Source organism: Bos grunniens, chromosome 29 (assembly GCF_055505025.1).
Source record: "Bos grunniens cultivar Pamir isolate PY7600 chromosome 29, Bosgru_T2T1.0, whole genome shotgun sequence".
NCBI classification, from domain to species: domain Eukaryota; kingdom Metazoa; phylum Chordata; class Mammalia; order Artiodactyla; family Bovidae; genus Bos; species Bos grunniens.
In genome coordinates, this window is record NC_141193.1 from 46046396 (window position 1) to 46062728 (window position 16333).

Genomic DNA, 16333 nt, shown 5'->3' on the forward strand with positions numbered 1-16333 from the left:
ATACAATGCAGGTTTCTTTATTTGTGACCATTTATTTCCAATCCCCACGCAAGGGTAATGCCACCTGTGCATACAAAATTTCGTTCCGGAAATTAATTCATGTTTGTCATGCTATAAACCCATGTCTCTGAAGGTCCCATCACCAACCAGAGTCTGCATTTCCCCTTGCAGTCCTGCAGCCCTGCAGTATCATCTTTCCTTTGCATTCGTGTTGAACTGATGTCTGAAACCATGGATTGGTTTTCCATTCCTGATGCATGGACTCACTCAGGATGGACTCATGTTGGGACTCTGATCCAACACCACTCTAAGTTAAGTTCCTGGAGGGTGGCTGCAACTTGTTCCAAAAGAACGTGGAGGATCTCAGGACTAAAATCCATCCATCTGAGTGGGTGACCCCACTCAGATCCAGGCCTTTGAGCTGATGCAAGTTTGGGCTCTTAGACAGATGGGGCAAGTTTGACTCTGTAAGCTGCCAGTTAGTTACTGCCGGGTGGGCCAAGGGGGTCCTCAGGCATCTGGGGAGAAAGCAAGCAATTAGGCCTGAGAAATCAGGGTGGCAGCTGAGCTAAAGTTGTGAGATAAGTGATTTGCCCAAAGTCAAGGTCCTATTAACCTCCTCCTGAAGATCAGTACCCAAAATGACCTGTCTCATTTACTCCTGGCACTACCTTTCTGCATTACCTGCAAACCCCCTGCAGCTTTGGATGATCTCTGGCTCCTGCTCCACTACCATCCTCTCAGAATTATGCATTTCTTAAATATTAACTAACTTATCGGGAGCAAAAGGCAATCTTTTAGGGACCGGTGATTTCAGACAAGTTCATTGTGTTCAAGCATGTGGTAAGAACAGAACTTTTCTCTCTGTCTCTTTCCCGAACTTTCTGTTTTCATTTTTCTTTACTGGCCACACTGCACAGGTTGTGAAATTTACTTCCCCCACCAGGGGTCAACCCTGGACTTTCAGCCCCGAAAGAGAAGAGTCCTAACCACTGGACAACCAGGGAATTCCTCAGACCTCGTCTTGCAAATAGCTCAGGTCTGAGGTGGTGTCCCTTCTTTGATGCCCTCTTCACTTACCTATTTTCTTAGTCATCTGACATAGCTTTCCCTTCCTAAGGAAGAAACCATGTCTGCCCTCACTGGATCCAAACGCCCCATCCATAGATTTCTAGTGTGTTGTCTGCTCCTCCCCCTTGATTTCCGAGGTGAAGTGATTCCACAGCTCAGGATAGAAACACAAAGGGCCCAGTGTGCTTGACATGCCAGTGTTGTGTTCACTGTTTCCCAGGCAGCGGTTCACCCTCACCTGAGCATCTGGTCCAGGCAGGTTCAGACAAGGAGGGAGAATCCAGATAGACAGACTGGAGACGGTGCCGCTTAGAAACTGAGTGGGGAATCAAACAACTTCCTGCTGCTGCTCCTCATGGGCAGACCGTGAATGTGGGAGAGATGGGGCATCTGCACATTGCTCGTCTGACCCAGGAGAGGAGCAAACGTGGCCAGGATGGACAGATGCCAGATCCAGGTGACTTGCATCTCCTGGATACAGTCCAGCTGCACCATATTCAGGACCTTCGTGATACTGTCCAGGGCCACTGTAGAGATCATGAGCTTCTTATAGCACGGGTTTGTGCAGGCTTTTCTCTAGTGAAAGTGGTGGTTTTTCCAGTAGTCATGTATGGATGTGAGAGTTGGATCATAAAGAAGGCTGAGCACTGAAGAACCAATGCTTTCAAACTGTGGTGTTGTGAAGACTCCTGAGAGTCCCTTGAACTGCAAGGAGATCAAACCAATCAATCCTTAAGGAAGTCAACTGTGAATATTCATTGCAAGCACTGATGCTGACAGTGAAAAGCCAGTACTTTGGCCACCTGATTGGAAAAGCTGACTCATCGTAAAAGACCCTGATCTCTGTGAAGGATAGTTGCACAGCTCAAAATAGCCTGGAATTAAAACTCCCCTTCACGTCCTCTCCACCATTCTATGCAAAACAAAGAACTCTCTCACCCAAAGAAAAAAATGGACACTAAGCCCAGCTCCCAGCAGGTCCAGCCTCTGGCCGATCTCCAAAATTCCTTGCCCCAGCCTTTTAAGAGATAACTACTCTGAACAACCTTGGAGAACAGGCCCCCTTAAGACAGTAGCTTTCCACATCCATGCCTATATATACTTATTCTTTTCTTATGTTAGTGAAGCAGCTCACTAATCTGACTGCTGCCCCTTCTCACCTTATTAAAGGAGATTTGTTCCTGTAAAGTGCCGGTCTCGTTCTTTTTCTGAACCTCGCTTTCCTTAACTCCATACATTGCACCCTGTACACCCATGGCTGATTCAAAAAACAAAAAAAACCTGATCCTGGGAAAGATTGAAGCCAGGAGGAGAAGGGGACCAAAAAGGATGAGATGGTTGGATGGCATCACCGACACAATGGACATGAATTTGAGCAAACTGTGGGAGATGGTGAAGGACAGAGAAGCCTGGCATGCTGCATTCCATGGGGTCACAAAGAGAGGCACAGGACAGAGCAACTGAGCAACAACTCAGTTCCAAACATGACTTCAATAAGCCCAGACTCTTGCCTCTTTTCATAGAGAAAATCATGAAAAGGAACTTCCCTGGGGTTCCTGTGGTTAAGAATTCACTGGTCAGAGACAGGGATACAGGTTGGATCCCTGTCTAGGAAGACCCCACAGACTGTGGAGCAACTAAGCCCAAGCACCATGACTACTGAGCACCCGACGTGAGCTTGGGGGCCATGACCACTGATGACCACCCCCCGATCCCACACTCTGAGATGAGACGCCACCAAAAGGAGAAGTCAACACATTTCAACTCGAGAGTAGCCCCTGCTCACCACAACCAGAAAAGGCTGCACTCAGTCAGCAAAAGAGACCCAGCACAGCTAAAATAAGCAAACAAATAAATAAGATTATAAAAATAAATAAATAACGATTGTTTAAAAGCATGAAAATCATTAATTTGAGATGTGTCATGATCATCATCCACAGTAATCTTTTGATGCTTTCTGAATGTTTTTTCAGCCCCTGACCATTTGTATTCTGGCTCCCCTTATAACTTTTGAACAGTTCCTCAGAGCCACATAAGAAGACACTTTTCTGGCTACGATCTTCTGTAAAATCACTGAATAAAGCATATGTGCCATGTTTTAGTTTGTTCATTTTTTTTTTTTTTTGTCATTTGATCTGCTCTTCCAATACCTTTTCCCAGCCCACAGTGTCTTGTCCCCACTCACCTGAATTCCAGGGATTAGATGGAAACTGTCGACTCAAACAGGAGTCACCACCTGAAAGTAAAGTCATTTTATTTCATGGGAGTATTTAAGAGCCAAGCCTGGGCTTCCTCGGTGGTTTGAGGGTAAAGAATATTCCTGGAATGCAGGAGATCTGGCTTTGATCCCTGGGATGGGAAGATCTCCTAGAGGAGGAAATGGCAGCCTGAGAATCCTGAGAGGTGAGACCCTGACCCCTGCTTTCTTCCTGCTGCTGCCCCGCACCTGTCCTTCTACAGTGAAGGGATCAGAAGTGCAGGCTGGGCAGGTTCTGGGAAGGAAGGTCTAATGACGTGGAGCAGCCGGGTCCCACAGCCATAGAGGCATAAGTATCTCTGGGCTTGAGTTCTAGACTCCTGGCTTCAATCCCATTTCTAGAATAAAAGGGAGATGCTGTCTGGCAGGCAGTGAGCAGTGCTTCCTGCTTTTCTCCCTGAGTCTTTTCAACCAAAAGATACGTTTAGATTTTCCTAGAGGAAAGAAATCCACTTAACATTTTGTGGACGTGAACGAACTGTGAGCAAGTCATTTTGGAAGCACTAAATCTTAATCTTAAATTAGATCCTATAAGACTGGAGGTTTATTCCCAGTTCATGTATAGGTGAAGCAACAGATAAAAAGATATTTTAGTATTTTAACAAATGTTGTCTTCTTCTATTAGAAAATTCAGAATTTTAGCCTATATTCATCTCATATGTGTATTTTCCTGCCTGTTTCTTTAAACAGTTTTTATTTTGTATTGCAGTATAGACAGTTATAATTCTGTGGTAGGTCTTCCCTGTTGGTCCAATGGTTAAGAATCTGCCTTCCCATGCAGGGGACATGGGTTTGATTCCTGGTCCCAGAAGATCTCACAGGCCCTGGAGCACCAAAGCCCACGTGTCACAACTACTAAGCCACTGCTCTAGGGCCCTGCTCCAAACCCAGGGAAACCACCCCAGGGAGAAGCTGGAGCACTGAGTTGCCCCAGCTCCCCCTAACTGGAAATGTGTCCTGCACTGCAAGAAGACCAAGATCCATGAAAAATAAGTAAATTAATCTGTGAAAAGAGAGAGAGAGAAGTTTTAATATTGTGGTAATTTCAGGTAAAGAGCAAAGGGGCTTGGCCATGAATATACCTGTGCCCATCCTTCCCCACACTTCCCTCCCATCCTGGCTGCCACACAAAATTGAGCAGAGTTCCATGTGCTCTACAGTAAGTTCCACAACTTTATATTCATGAGGAATAAAATGCCCCATTAAGACATCATGGATGAAGAGGAAGTCTCCAAATTCAACACTTTTCATATACAAGAACAATACTTGTATGATACTAATTGTCCATGAGAATCAAAAATGAAAATAGCCAGGAAAGTTTAGGAAAAAAAGTTTAATGAGATGGCATTAGATTTAAATACACTTTCAAATACATCAATAAACCAAAATAATAAAAATGTGTCATAGTGGTAAATGAATTCCCAAAGAGTTTAGTATCTGTGAATTAAAATACTGACACTCAAACCATACAAGTCATAACATAATACAATTTGAGTGTATGGTAAAAACATGATTCACTTGTAACCTAGAGCAGGAGGAAGGGGTTGGGGCAGAAACCTGTAGAAATTCAGACATGGCCTGAAAACTCAGGGCACTGGGTCAAAAGAGGCTGGTTTTAAGGAAAACCTAATTCAGGTGGAGGGGTTACACATTTTTAATGTTGAGACTTTGATCAGTGAGAAAATCTCATGGACAGTTAACAGGGATGCACACACACATGGAAATGCTGCTGCCCAAGTGCCGGCCCCACTTCCAAGGTAAGGAAGGGCCAGCTCCTCACCTCAGAGAGAAGGGCCAGAGACATCAGGGCCTGACAGCTTTCTTTAGGGCAAGTCTCCCACTTCAGTCAATCAGATCTTCCCTCCCCAGATCACTGCCTGAGTCCTGAGGGACAAGGTCACAGAGAAGGGGCTCACCGACCCCTGGATCCACTCACATGTCTGGCAGGCAGAGGGTGAGGAGAGCAAGCCTTTCCAGTTCAGGGAGCTCAGTCTAGTCCAGGGGGCCCCACAGCCCAGTCAGCTCAGGGTTTATTCCACGAGGCGTCATTGCATTGATTTTCTCTCGGGGTGAACATGGGGTGGATGGAAAAGCTGGAAATTACAGCTCAAGATGCCTTCTTTCCAAGAGGTCCAACTTTGTATGAAGAGGGAGGGAAAGAAGGAAGGCAATGAAAAAGCATGGAGAGACGAGCCCATGGACTTCTGCTGAAAGTTCTATCTCTTCAGGTTGTGAACTAAACTCAGTTGGAATCCGAGTCAGAGGAGTCAGCTGAGGACGATGAGCTGGATTCGTGGTCCTCCGGCTCAGAATCTCCATCTTCATCCTCACTGCTGGGGGCTGAGGAGCGGCTGCCTTCCTCCTCTTCCTCGTTTCCCTCTGATCTCCCTGAGGCAGAAGAATGTTCTCCAGTCGTGTTTGATGATGCTAACTCTGCAGCCTGAAGCCCCAGGGCCTCTCTAAGCCTTCCTTGCAGATTCTCTGATGATGGGGACTGCAGACCCATCCTTCTAATCTTGGGGTTCGGGTCCCCCGTCATGCTCGTGTTCTTACGCTTAGCACAGGTCGCCTCTCTGTAAGCAGCATATTCTTCAGGAGACAGAGTCCTGAGCCAGAGATCAAGGTCCACCTTGTACTGTGTCTGCAGTCCCTCCGCCTGCTTCTTATAAAGCTCCTTCTGGTCCTGGGGGACCCGCTGCCAGCGTCTACTGATCTCCACCATGCGCTCCCTCGGGGGTACCACTTTCAGCTCTCTGCTCCACCAGAGATCCTGGTGGAACTTGTGATAGCCATTCATCGGGGGCTTCTTGGGCTCTCCGTGGAATTTCCACTGCATGGGTAAACTCTTTTCTAGGGGAGACTTCACTTTTTGAACATTCTCCTGAAGCTTCTCTGGCACTTTCATTTCACTTCTTTGAGGGACACCAGATTTCTCAGGGTTTGGGACTAGATCAGGGTGCTGTGCTCTGAACAGAGCTATTTTCTCCCTAATATCCTTTGTCTCTTTCTCTAGATCCTGACTGTGTTTCACCCTCAGCTGCTCAGGCACCTTCCTGTGTTCCTCAGACAGAACCCTGGTCAGCTCCTGGTTGATTATCTTGGGGTGTTTTTGGATGTACTGGGGTCGCATCACTTGGGAAATGTGCCGGTAAGCTGTCAGGGACTTCTGGAACAAATAAGCATGTTTCTTGTGTTTTCTGCTGTTTTATTGTGTTTTTTTGGAAGGATTGCTAACATTTTCCTTAGCTTCCAGGACTAATTCTATCAGTGTGCGAAACTTTCTCAACCTATGGGAAACCTCTAACCATTTGAGTTTGCACATTTCCCCAGAAAAATCTTTAAAAGCTACTTTTTCCCAGTCCATCACTGACTGGGTTGTTCTGAACGTGTGCCCGTCACTGGATGGAATGCTTTTCTCCATACTTTCCAGTAACTGCACAATGTCTTCCTTGGACCAGTCATCCTGGCGTTTAGGCATCGCCATTTCTAGGTCTTTGGGACACTTATTTGATCCCAGCAGTTCAGACACCTCAGCAGAATTTTTGTTTCTTCACTCTCAAGATTCAGCAGGTGAGTTATTTCTGAAGTCCTGCAGTGTGTGCGATCCTCTGTTTCTGTGGAGAAAGAAAAGGAAAGTTATTCTCCTATGTGACACAGGAGAGAAGCACAGCCCACTTGGGATACATCCCTTCTGCTATTTCATTTACCCTCAAGAACGTAAATGAAAACCAGCCCAACCTGTGAGTTGAGAGTCCTGTTGAGCATTATGAAGCTTCTTTTCACAATTAAAAATCCTCAGGCCTGAATCCAACTTGCCTCCCAGTCTCACCACAGTGGGTTTTACATAGAAATGAACAAGAGCCTGGGGATTCACTCAAGGGACAAAGGATGAGAGAAAAGGAAAGGAAGTTAAAAATAAAAATGCCTGACAAGCAAGAGGGCTTTAAAATAGCAATGAGATACCACAGCACATGGACAAGAATGGTCAAAATCCCAAAGAAGGACCAAGTACTGAGAGGGTGGAATATCAGGCAATTTGATTTATTTCGTAAGGCGATGAAAAACAGTACAAGCCTTCTGAAAGACAATAAGGCAATTTGTTACTAAACTAAATATCCTCCTACCACGTAAGTCAGGACTCATGCTCCTTTGTATTTGCCCAAATCATTTGAAAACCTGTATCCATAAAAAAGAAAAAAAGACCTGCAACGGGATTTTATAGCCATTTTGGTCATAATCACAAAACATGAAAACAACCATAATGAATGGATAAAGCAACTCTGGTACATTAAGACCACGAAATAGTACTCAGTTCTACAAAGAAATGAGCGATCAAGCCAGTAAGAGACATGGGGTATTCTTTTATTCATATCTCTAAGTGAATGAAGCTAAGCTGAAAAACATACATATTTCATGAGTCCAACTATAAGACATTCAAGGAAAAAGGAGTATATGGAAAAAAAAGAGAAATATATGAGGACAGTGAAATAAACCTTGCTTCCCAGCAGTTAGGATGATGGGACTGATGAATAGGTGATCACAAATGACTATCAGCAGTCTAACCTTTCTGGATATTATAGAGCTGGATACTTGTCACTGTATATCAGTGAAAACTAACAGAATGCACAACACCAAGAGTGAACTCTAATGTGAAACCATAGACTTTGGGTGATAATGAAGTGTCAGTGGAGGTTCCTAAATCATAATAAACACACCACTCTGAGACATAATGTGATAACAGGGGGAAAACGCCTGCTTATTCTGGGAGCGCAGGATGTAGACAGGATTTCTGTACTTTCTGCTCAATATTACTGTGAATGCAATCTTCCCTAGAATGCTAACACTCCTTAGGATTCTGAGCATAGCTCCCTCCTAAGAAAAGTCCAGATGGCCATAGACTGAATGTGCAGTTGAGATGATAATTGATATAATTAATCTAAGAAAGCTGTAATAGATATAATTCATCTAAGAAACATGTCATAGAAGTACAAAGGGAAGATGAAGAGAGGAGAAGGGTAACCATGTGTATGTAAGGATTGAAAAAGAGTTTAAGTGGTCAATATTTCATTTCTGGGGAGGTCAATAGACATTATAACAAGGCATATTAAATACAACTGTATACAAGAAGACCCTTTCCTTTTGACTCAGCTGGTAAAGGATCCACCTGCAGTGCGGAAGACCTGGGTTTGATCCCTGGGTTGGGAAGATCCCCCGGAGAAAGGAAAGGCTACCAACTCCAGTATTCTGGCCTAAAGAAGTCCATCCACTGGATAGCCCATGTGGTCGCAAAGAGTTGAACACGACTGAGAGACTTTCACTGCACTACTTCACAATAAGCTAGGGACTCTCTGTTTTAGCTGAGATATAAAGATGACAAAACATGTTTCATCGGAAGCTCATAAAAATGAACAAATAGGAACACTGACCTGTGGAGGAGGTGCAGGTACTTCAGGCACTGGCAGGGGAAGCCCTTTTCTGCATGTGTCTCCTGCACTCACACAAGAAGAGTCTTCTGACTGCCTCTGACAGAGCAACCTGAGAAACAATGACACATCACACACAGTGTATCACAAACAGTTATCTACACTAAACAAAGGTACTTATGTTCAGTGTTCTATTTTATTCTGTTAAAACTCAGTCCCTTCTATCTCTAATAAAAATGACTCTTAAGCATAACATTAATCTTTGTTTAACTACAACTTTCAGTCTGAGAACTATAACAATTGAATTTTCTCTTCTCTTTGAAAATGACACTCTTCAATTTAAGTGACCTTAATGTAAGGGGAATCCATTTCTTTGATTAGCACATCAACATACTCCCAATCATATCAGATTTGCTCTACTATCAGAAAAGTTTTCCCGTTTGGAAACATACAAATTCCGGGTTACAATAAGATCAGTTCTGGGACTTCCTTGGAGGTGCAGTGGCTAAGACTCTGTGCTCCCAGTGGACGGGACCAGCATTTGGTCCTTCGTCAGGGAATGAGAGCCCACATTCCACAGCAAAGTGTTCACCTGCCAAGACACAGAGTGCCCGTGTGGGGACTACGAGTTTGCATGTCCCATCTAAAGGTCCCTCAAGGTGCAAGAAAGATCTGGTGCAGCCAAATTCATCAAATCCATCAATCAATTAACACACAGTTCCTTCTAATATTGTAGTTGTTTAATCCCTGAGGCCTGTGGGACTCTTCTGCAGCCCTTGGACTGTAGCCCACCAGGCTCCTGTCCATGGGATTTTCCAGGCAAGAATACTGGAGTGGGTTGACATTGCCTTCTCCAGGGGCCCTTGAGACCCACAGGTTGAACCTGTGTCTCCTGCATTAGCAGGCAGTTTCTTACCCCTGAGCCACCAGGGAAGCCAGCCATCTAATATATTGTGCTTCAAAATCAATGACTGAAGTTGATAAAAGTTTTCACTTCTATATCAGAGTGAGTGCAAAATTTCTTTTTCTTTCAGGTATTTGGTGTGTTACCAATGTTGTTTTCAGAGCCATTATCAGGTCTGGGTTGCTATTGGACAATTGAAAGGCAGAAACTCCAACTTTTCCTTACAAATATATTACTCTTCATGTTCTACAGCACAGTTTCTCATTCAAATTTTAGGTATCATGCTAAATGGAAAAACTGTCTAGGACTTCCCATCAAGAAATTCATATTTTCCTTTTATATCATGGAATCATAAGTTCATAGAATTACTCACGTTCACTCACAAATTCCAATGATTTGAAGGTAAGTCTATAGTTTCAGAGTGAAATTCTAAGTAATAACATAATTCTTATGAACTAGATTTTTCGTTTGCTTAAGAAATTCTTAAGCCTGCTACTGCTGAATTAAAATTATTCTTTTTAATTTTTGAGGGAAAGAAATATGAATCCATCTACTCAGAACCATTTACTCACCAGAAAGTTGTAGATTTGGTCTCCTCAATGCTGGTATGAAAATCAGCCCCATCCAGTCAGGAGTTCTGTGTTCTCTGGATGGGTCAGCAGCTGTAACTTTCAGAGCTGTCCATGGTCCAGCCAACTCAGAACACCTCTGAACAGAAGAAATGGTGCATCGGAAATTGACTATCAGGACCCTTGAGACCCCTTCCTGATTAGATTACCACAGTTCCCTTGGATAAACCGAATCAGCACTAACTGCACTAAATCTCTCTAATCTCTATATGTTAATAGAATCCACAACTAAAGTCCCAGTCCTCATCACTGATTTTATATTGAACACCCATTCATCTCTGATTTTAAGGATCCTGAGTTCTCCTTAAATTCAATTTTTCTAGTAGTCATGTATGGATGTGAGAGTTGGACAGTGAAGAAAGCTGAGTGCCGAAGAATTGATGCTTTTGAACTGTGGTGTAGGAGAAGACTCTTTAGAGTTCCTTTGATTGCAAGGAGATCCAACCAGCAAATGGACTTTACGATATTTTGTATATATGCATTCAAATCCTTAAAAAGTATATTTGTCTTTGACCCAGTAATTCTAACCTTGATAAAACTTCAAAGGAATTCATTGGACAAAACCTCACAAATCTGAAACTTTGCTTTAACTATTTCTTTCTCTACTGCATGTAATCTATGTACAAAGCAAGGAAAAAATATTGAGGTTTTTACTTTCCCCAGAAAAATCTGAGACCTCTTGAATTTAGGACAGCATTCTTTCATTCTGTTCATGAAGTGGTGAGTTAATGCATCCATTGTGCTAGTGACTCAGTCGTGTCCGACCCTCTGTGACCGCATGGACTGTAGCCACCAGGTGTCTGGGTCTATGGGATTCTCCAGGCAATAATACTGGAGTGGGTTGCCATCCCTTTCTCCAAAATGTGCCCCTTACCCTCTCCCAAATTATGTCCAAGTCCCAACAGCCAGTATCTCTGTAACTTTATTTTTAGAATAGAGTCTGTGCAGACATAATCAAGGCAAAGGTACCACGATGAGACCATCCAGGGTAGAGAGTGGACCCTAAATCAGCTGACTGGTGTCCTGGTGAGAGAAAGCAGAGGGATGTTTTAGATGTACTAGAAAAGGTCTTGTAAGGAGGCAGAGATTCAAGTTCAATGTCATAATTTGAGGATTGCCAGGAGCCACCTGGCACTGGAAGAGATAAAGACAAATTATCTTAGAGACTTTGAAAGGAGTACAGCCCTGCCAACCCCTTGATTTCCAGCCTCCAGATCTGTCAGAGAATACACTGGTGTTAAGCACCCCCGTGTGGGGTCAGGTGTTGTGGGAGCCCTAAAAAACTGATAGTAAATAGTGACTTCCAGGGACAATGGTGGGAGAAGGCAATGGAAACCCAGTCTAGTAGTGTTGTCTGGAAAATCCCATGGATGGAGGAGCCTGGTAAGCTGCTATCCCTGGGGTGGCTAAGAGTCAGACACGACTGAATGACTTCCCTTTCACTTTTCAATGGAAAACATTTTCACTCCAATGTTCTTGCCTGGAGAACCCCAGGGACAGGGGAGCTTGGTGGGCTGTCATCTATGGGGTCCCAAAGAATTGGACATTACTGAGTGACTTAACAGTAGCAGGGAAAATGGCTAGGCCTTCATTTTCTCAACTTTCAGGTCCTTCACCACTTCTTCAGTTCAGTTCAGTTCAGTTCAGTTGCTCAATAGTTTCTGACTTCTTGTGATCCCATGGACTGCAGGATACCAGGCTTCTCTGTCCTTCACTAGCTTTCGGAACTCACTTAAATTCATGTCCATTGAGTCTGAGATGCCATCCAACCATCTCATCCTCTGTCATTCCCTTTTCATCCTGCCTTCAATCTTTCCTGGAGTCAGAGTCTTAACTAATGAGTGACTTCTTCACATCAGTTGCCCAAAGTATTGAAGCTTCAGTTACAGCACAAGTCCTTCCATTGAATATTCAGGATTGATTTCCGTTAGGATTGACTGATTTCATCTTTTCTCAGTACAAGGGACTCTCAAGAGTCTTCTCCAACACCACAGTTCAAAAGCATCAATTCTTTGGCACTCAGCTTTGTTTATGGCCCAACTCTCACATCTGTACTTGACTAGTGGGAAAACCATAGCTTTGACCTGATGGATCTTTGTTGGCAAAGTAATGTCTCTGCTTTTTAATATGCTGTCTAGGTTGGTCATAACTTTTCTTCCAAGGAGAAAGCGTCTTTTAACTTCATGCCTGTAGTCACCATCTGCAGTAATTTTGGAGCCCCAGAAAATAAAATTGGTCACTGTTTCCATTGTTTCCTTATATCTGTGCCATGAAGTGATGTGGCCAGATGCCATGATTTTCATTTTCTGAATGTTGAGTTGTAAGCCAGCTTTTTCACTCTCCTCTTTCACTTTCATCAAGAGTCTCTTTAGTCCTTCTTTACTTTCTGGCATAAGGATGGTGTCATCTGCGTATCTGAGGTTAGTGGTATTTCTCCAGGCAATCTTGATTCTGGCTTGTGTTTCATCCAGCCTGGCATTTCACTGATGTACTCTGCCTGTAAGTTAAATAAGCAGGGTGACAATATAAGGCCTTGACATACTCCTTTCTCAATTTTGAACCAGTCTGTTCCATGTCCTGTTCTAATTGTTACCTCTTGAACTGCATGCAGGTTTCTCAGGAGACAGGTCAGGTGTTCTGGTATTCCCATCTCCTTAAGAATTTTCCACCATTTGCCGTGATCCACACAGTCAAAGGCTTTAGTGCAGTCAGTGAAGCAGAAGTAGATATTTTTCTGGAATTATCTTGCCTTTTCTATGATCCAATGGATGTGGCAATCTGATCTCTTGTTTCTCTGCCTTTTACAAATTCAGCTTGAACCTCCGGATGGTCTCGGTTCATGAAGCCTGGATTGGAGAATTTTGAGTATTACTTTGCTAGCCTGTGGGGTGAGTGCAATTTGTGTGGTAGTTTGAACATTTTTGGCATTGCCTTTCTTTGGAATTGGAATGAAAACTTATCTTTTCCAGTCCTGTGGCCACTGCTGAGTTTTCCAAATTTGCTGGCATATTGAGACCAGCACTTTAGCAGCAGCATCTTTTAGGATTTGAAAGAGCTCAGCTGGAATTCCATCACCTCCACTAGCTTTATTTGCAGTGATGCTTTCTAAGGCCCACTTGACTAAGCACTCCAGGATGTCTGGCTCTAGGTGAGTGATCACACCATCATGGCTATTAGAGTCACTAAGATCTTTTTTTGTATAGTTCTTCTGTGTATTCTTGCCAACTCCTCTTAATATCTTCTGCTTCTGTCAGGCCCATACCATTTCTGTGCCTTATTGTGCCCATCTTTGCATGACATGTTCCCTTGATAGCTCTAATTTCCTGAAGATTTCTATTTTTTCCCATTATGATTTTCCTCTATTTTTTTGCATTGATCACCTAGGAAGCCTTTCTTATCTCTCCTTGCTATACTTTGGAGCTCTGCATTCAGATGGATATATCTTTCCTTTTTTTCTTTGCCTTTTGCTTCTCTTCTTTCCTCAGCTGTTTGTAAGAAGTGACCATATTCCTGTAGAACTATGGATGGAAGTTCATAACATTGTACAGGAGGCAGTGGTCAAAACCATCCCCAAGAAAACTATTTTTAGGCATTGGGTTAACTCCTGTTATATGGATTAACCATTTTAGTATTCTCAGCGATATTCACTAACTTTTACCCTCAGTTTATAAAGAGGCTACTTGACATACTGTGGGTAAAATGTTACTTTTCTAAAAATCACATATGGAACAAATGTTTGATGCAGGGCTTCAAAATAGATATTACTGGAAGACAAAAAAAAATAGCTTTTCTATCCATAATTACCATTAAAGTTTCATTTTTAATTGAAGAAGTGAAGTGAAGTCTCTCAATCGTGTCTGACTCTTTGCGACCCCATGGACAGTAGCCTATCAGGCTCTGCCATCCATGAGATTTTCCAGGCAAGACTATTGGAGTGGGCTGCCATTTCCTTCTCCAGGGTATCTTCCCAACCCAGGGATCAAACCTGGGTCTCCTGCATTGCAGACAGAGGCTTTACCGTCTGAGCCACCAGGGAAGCTGTTTTTAACTGAACATAGCAAAAATTCATTATACCTGGATCAGAGCTCACCTCAGTACTGTTACAGAGATCTTCTCTCTCATTCAGTAAGTAACTCTGTTAAATTCAGTTTAGAGTTTAGGTGCTCACTTCCTGGTGGCAAACACCTTCAAGTCTCCACAGTCCAGTCAATTCCGAAGGCAACAGCTCTGGGCTCTGGAGAAGAATGAGTGTGGATCTTTGCTGGATGCCTTATATATCCTCTGAAGACCAGGTCCACTTCCTCAAAGTGATAGTGTTATCAACCCTGTACAAAGGTACAGTAGCACGAGATTAGATTTGTCAAGAATTGTAAACACATCTAGATGCCAAGGATTGAAGTCAAACCTTCGGAAATTTACTTAATCCAATCACCATAATCCAATCTCAGGTAAAGAATCACAGGTTGAGTTCACACTTTCAATCCATGAAGTTTGGTTAATAAATGAACTCTTTAATTATAAATTTCATATCTCCATTTACAGAAGTTTATTATAGTCCTAATTGAAGCAACCCACTAGTTTTGGTTACCTGTCTGAATTTGCCTGAATTACTCCCTGGATATTCCTTCAGGAAGAGGAGTTCTTCACATTCCGTATTTCAACCCAGAACAGTCAAGCTCCCCAATAATACCACTTACTACTCTTGCCTTCTGCTGTTTGATGGATGTGTTCAACCCCTTCAGAACTAAAGCCTCTTAAATGTTATTCTTTTCATTCAGTTTTCTGTGAATTTCTTCCCTCCGAGGCTCGTTTTGGTTACACACTATTGTTTTGCTCTGGTTATAACTGCACACAGAATAGCGGATGGTGGTTATTCTCTAAGACTCTGTTCTTTTTAGTCATTCCCTGCATATCATCTCATACCCTTTGATTCTGTTATTCAATATGTATCTATATTTGAAATACTGATGCTAGGTTGTGAAGTTAAGGATTATTGCATAGTTGTACACTGCAGGATAGACTAAAACAGTCATAGACAATCTGTGAAAGAAATGTGATACTGTCTATGAAGTTTGGACAACTATCTTTTAAGATTTTCTTTATTTTGACTCTGCTTCCATGCTATTCCTCAAAACATTTTCATATTTAATCAAAGATGGGTCATAGTGCTCCACTCAGAGAAAGATACTAGATGGGAAAATTTCTTTACTTACTTGTAATTTCTTTGAAATATAAAGTTGATGTAAAATATTGTATTAGTCTCAGGTGTATAGCAAAGTGAATTATATATATATACATATCTCACCTCCATTTTCCATACTGTTCATGAGGTTCTTGAGGCGAGAACACTGAAGTGGTTTGCCATTCCCTTCTCTAATGCAACACGTTTTGTCAGAACTCTCCACCATGACTCGTCCATCTTTGGTGGCCCTGCAAGGTATGACTCATAGCTTCCTTGAATTACATAAACCTGTGATCCATGCAATCAGTGCAAGAAGGCAAAGTGCTTGTCCAAGGAGACCTTACAAATAGCTGGGAAAACAAGAGAAGCAAACACAGTAGAGAAAGGGAAAGAGATACCCAACTGAATGCAGAGTTCCAGAGAATAGCAAGGAAAGGTAAGAAGTGAAAAGAAATAGAGGAAAATAGGAAAGACTAGAGATCTCTTAAAGGTAATTGGGGATACCAAGGGAACACTTCTTGCCAAGATGGACACAATAAAGGACAGAAATATCAAGGGCATAACCAAAGCAGAGAGATTAAGGAGCAGTGGCAAGAATACACAGAAGAACTATACTAAAAAGGTCTTAATGACCTGGATCACCACAGTGGTGTGGTCACTCACCTAGAGCCAGACATCTTAGAGTGTGAAAAAAGTGGGCTTTAAGAGATATTACTAGGAACAAAGCTAGTGGAGGTGATGGAATTCAGGCTGAGCTATTTAAAATCATTAAAGATGGTGAAAGTGCTGCACTCAATATGCCAGCAAATTTGGAAAATTTATGGTGGTCACAGGACTGGAAATGGTCAGTTTTTCTTCTAGTCTGAA

At 42.8% G+C, this 16333-nt stretch overlaps 1 protein-coding gene and 1 long non-coding RNA gene across 3 annotated transcripts; both read right to left on the minus strand.

The window, feature by feature from the left end:
* Nucleotides 1–4646: 4646 nt before the first annotated feature.
* Nucleotides 4647–8703, minus strand: LOC147342592 (upstream-binding factor 1-like protein 1). Its single transcript, XM_086383169.1, is given in 2 exon segments — nt 4647–6942; nt 7453–8703. A coding segment is annotated over 1 exon segment (1242 nt). The 5' UTR covers nt 6813–6942; nt 7453–8703; the 3' UTR covers nt 4647–5570.
* Nucleotides 8704–10369: 1666 nt separating this feature from the next.
* On the minus strand, nt 10370–16063 carry LOC147342593 (uncharacterized). Of its 2 annotated transcripts, XR_015157395.1 has the most exons (3): nt 14375–15568; nt 12878–13130; nt 10370–12781 (listed from the first exon to the last, which is right to left on the minus strand). It is a non-coding gene; the product is annotated as an uncharacterized LOC147342593 (long non-coding RNA). The 2 variants fall into 2 exon arrangements; XR_015157396.1 differs by lacking the exons at nt 10370–12781; nt 12878–13130 and adding an exon at nt 13728–13802 and having other exon boundaries at nt 14375–16063.
* Between the last annotated feature and the right edge of the window lie 270 nt (nt 16064–16333).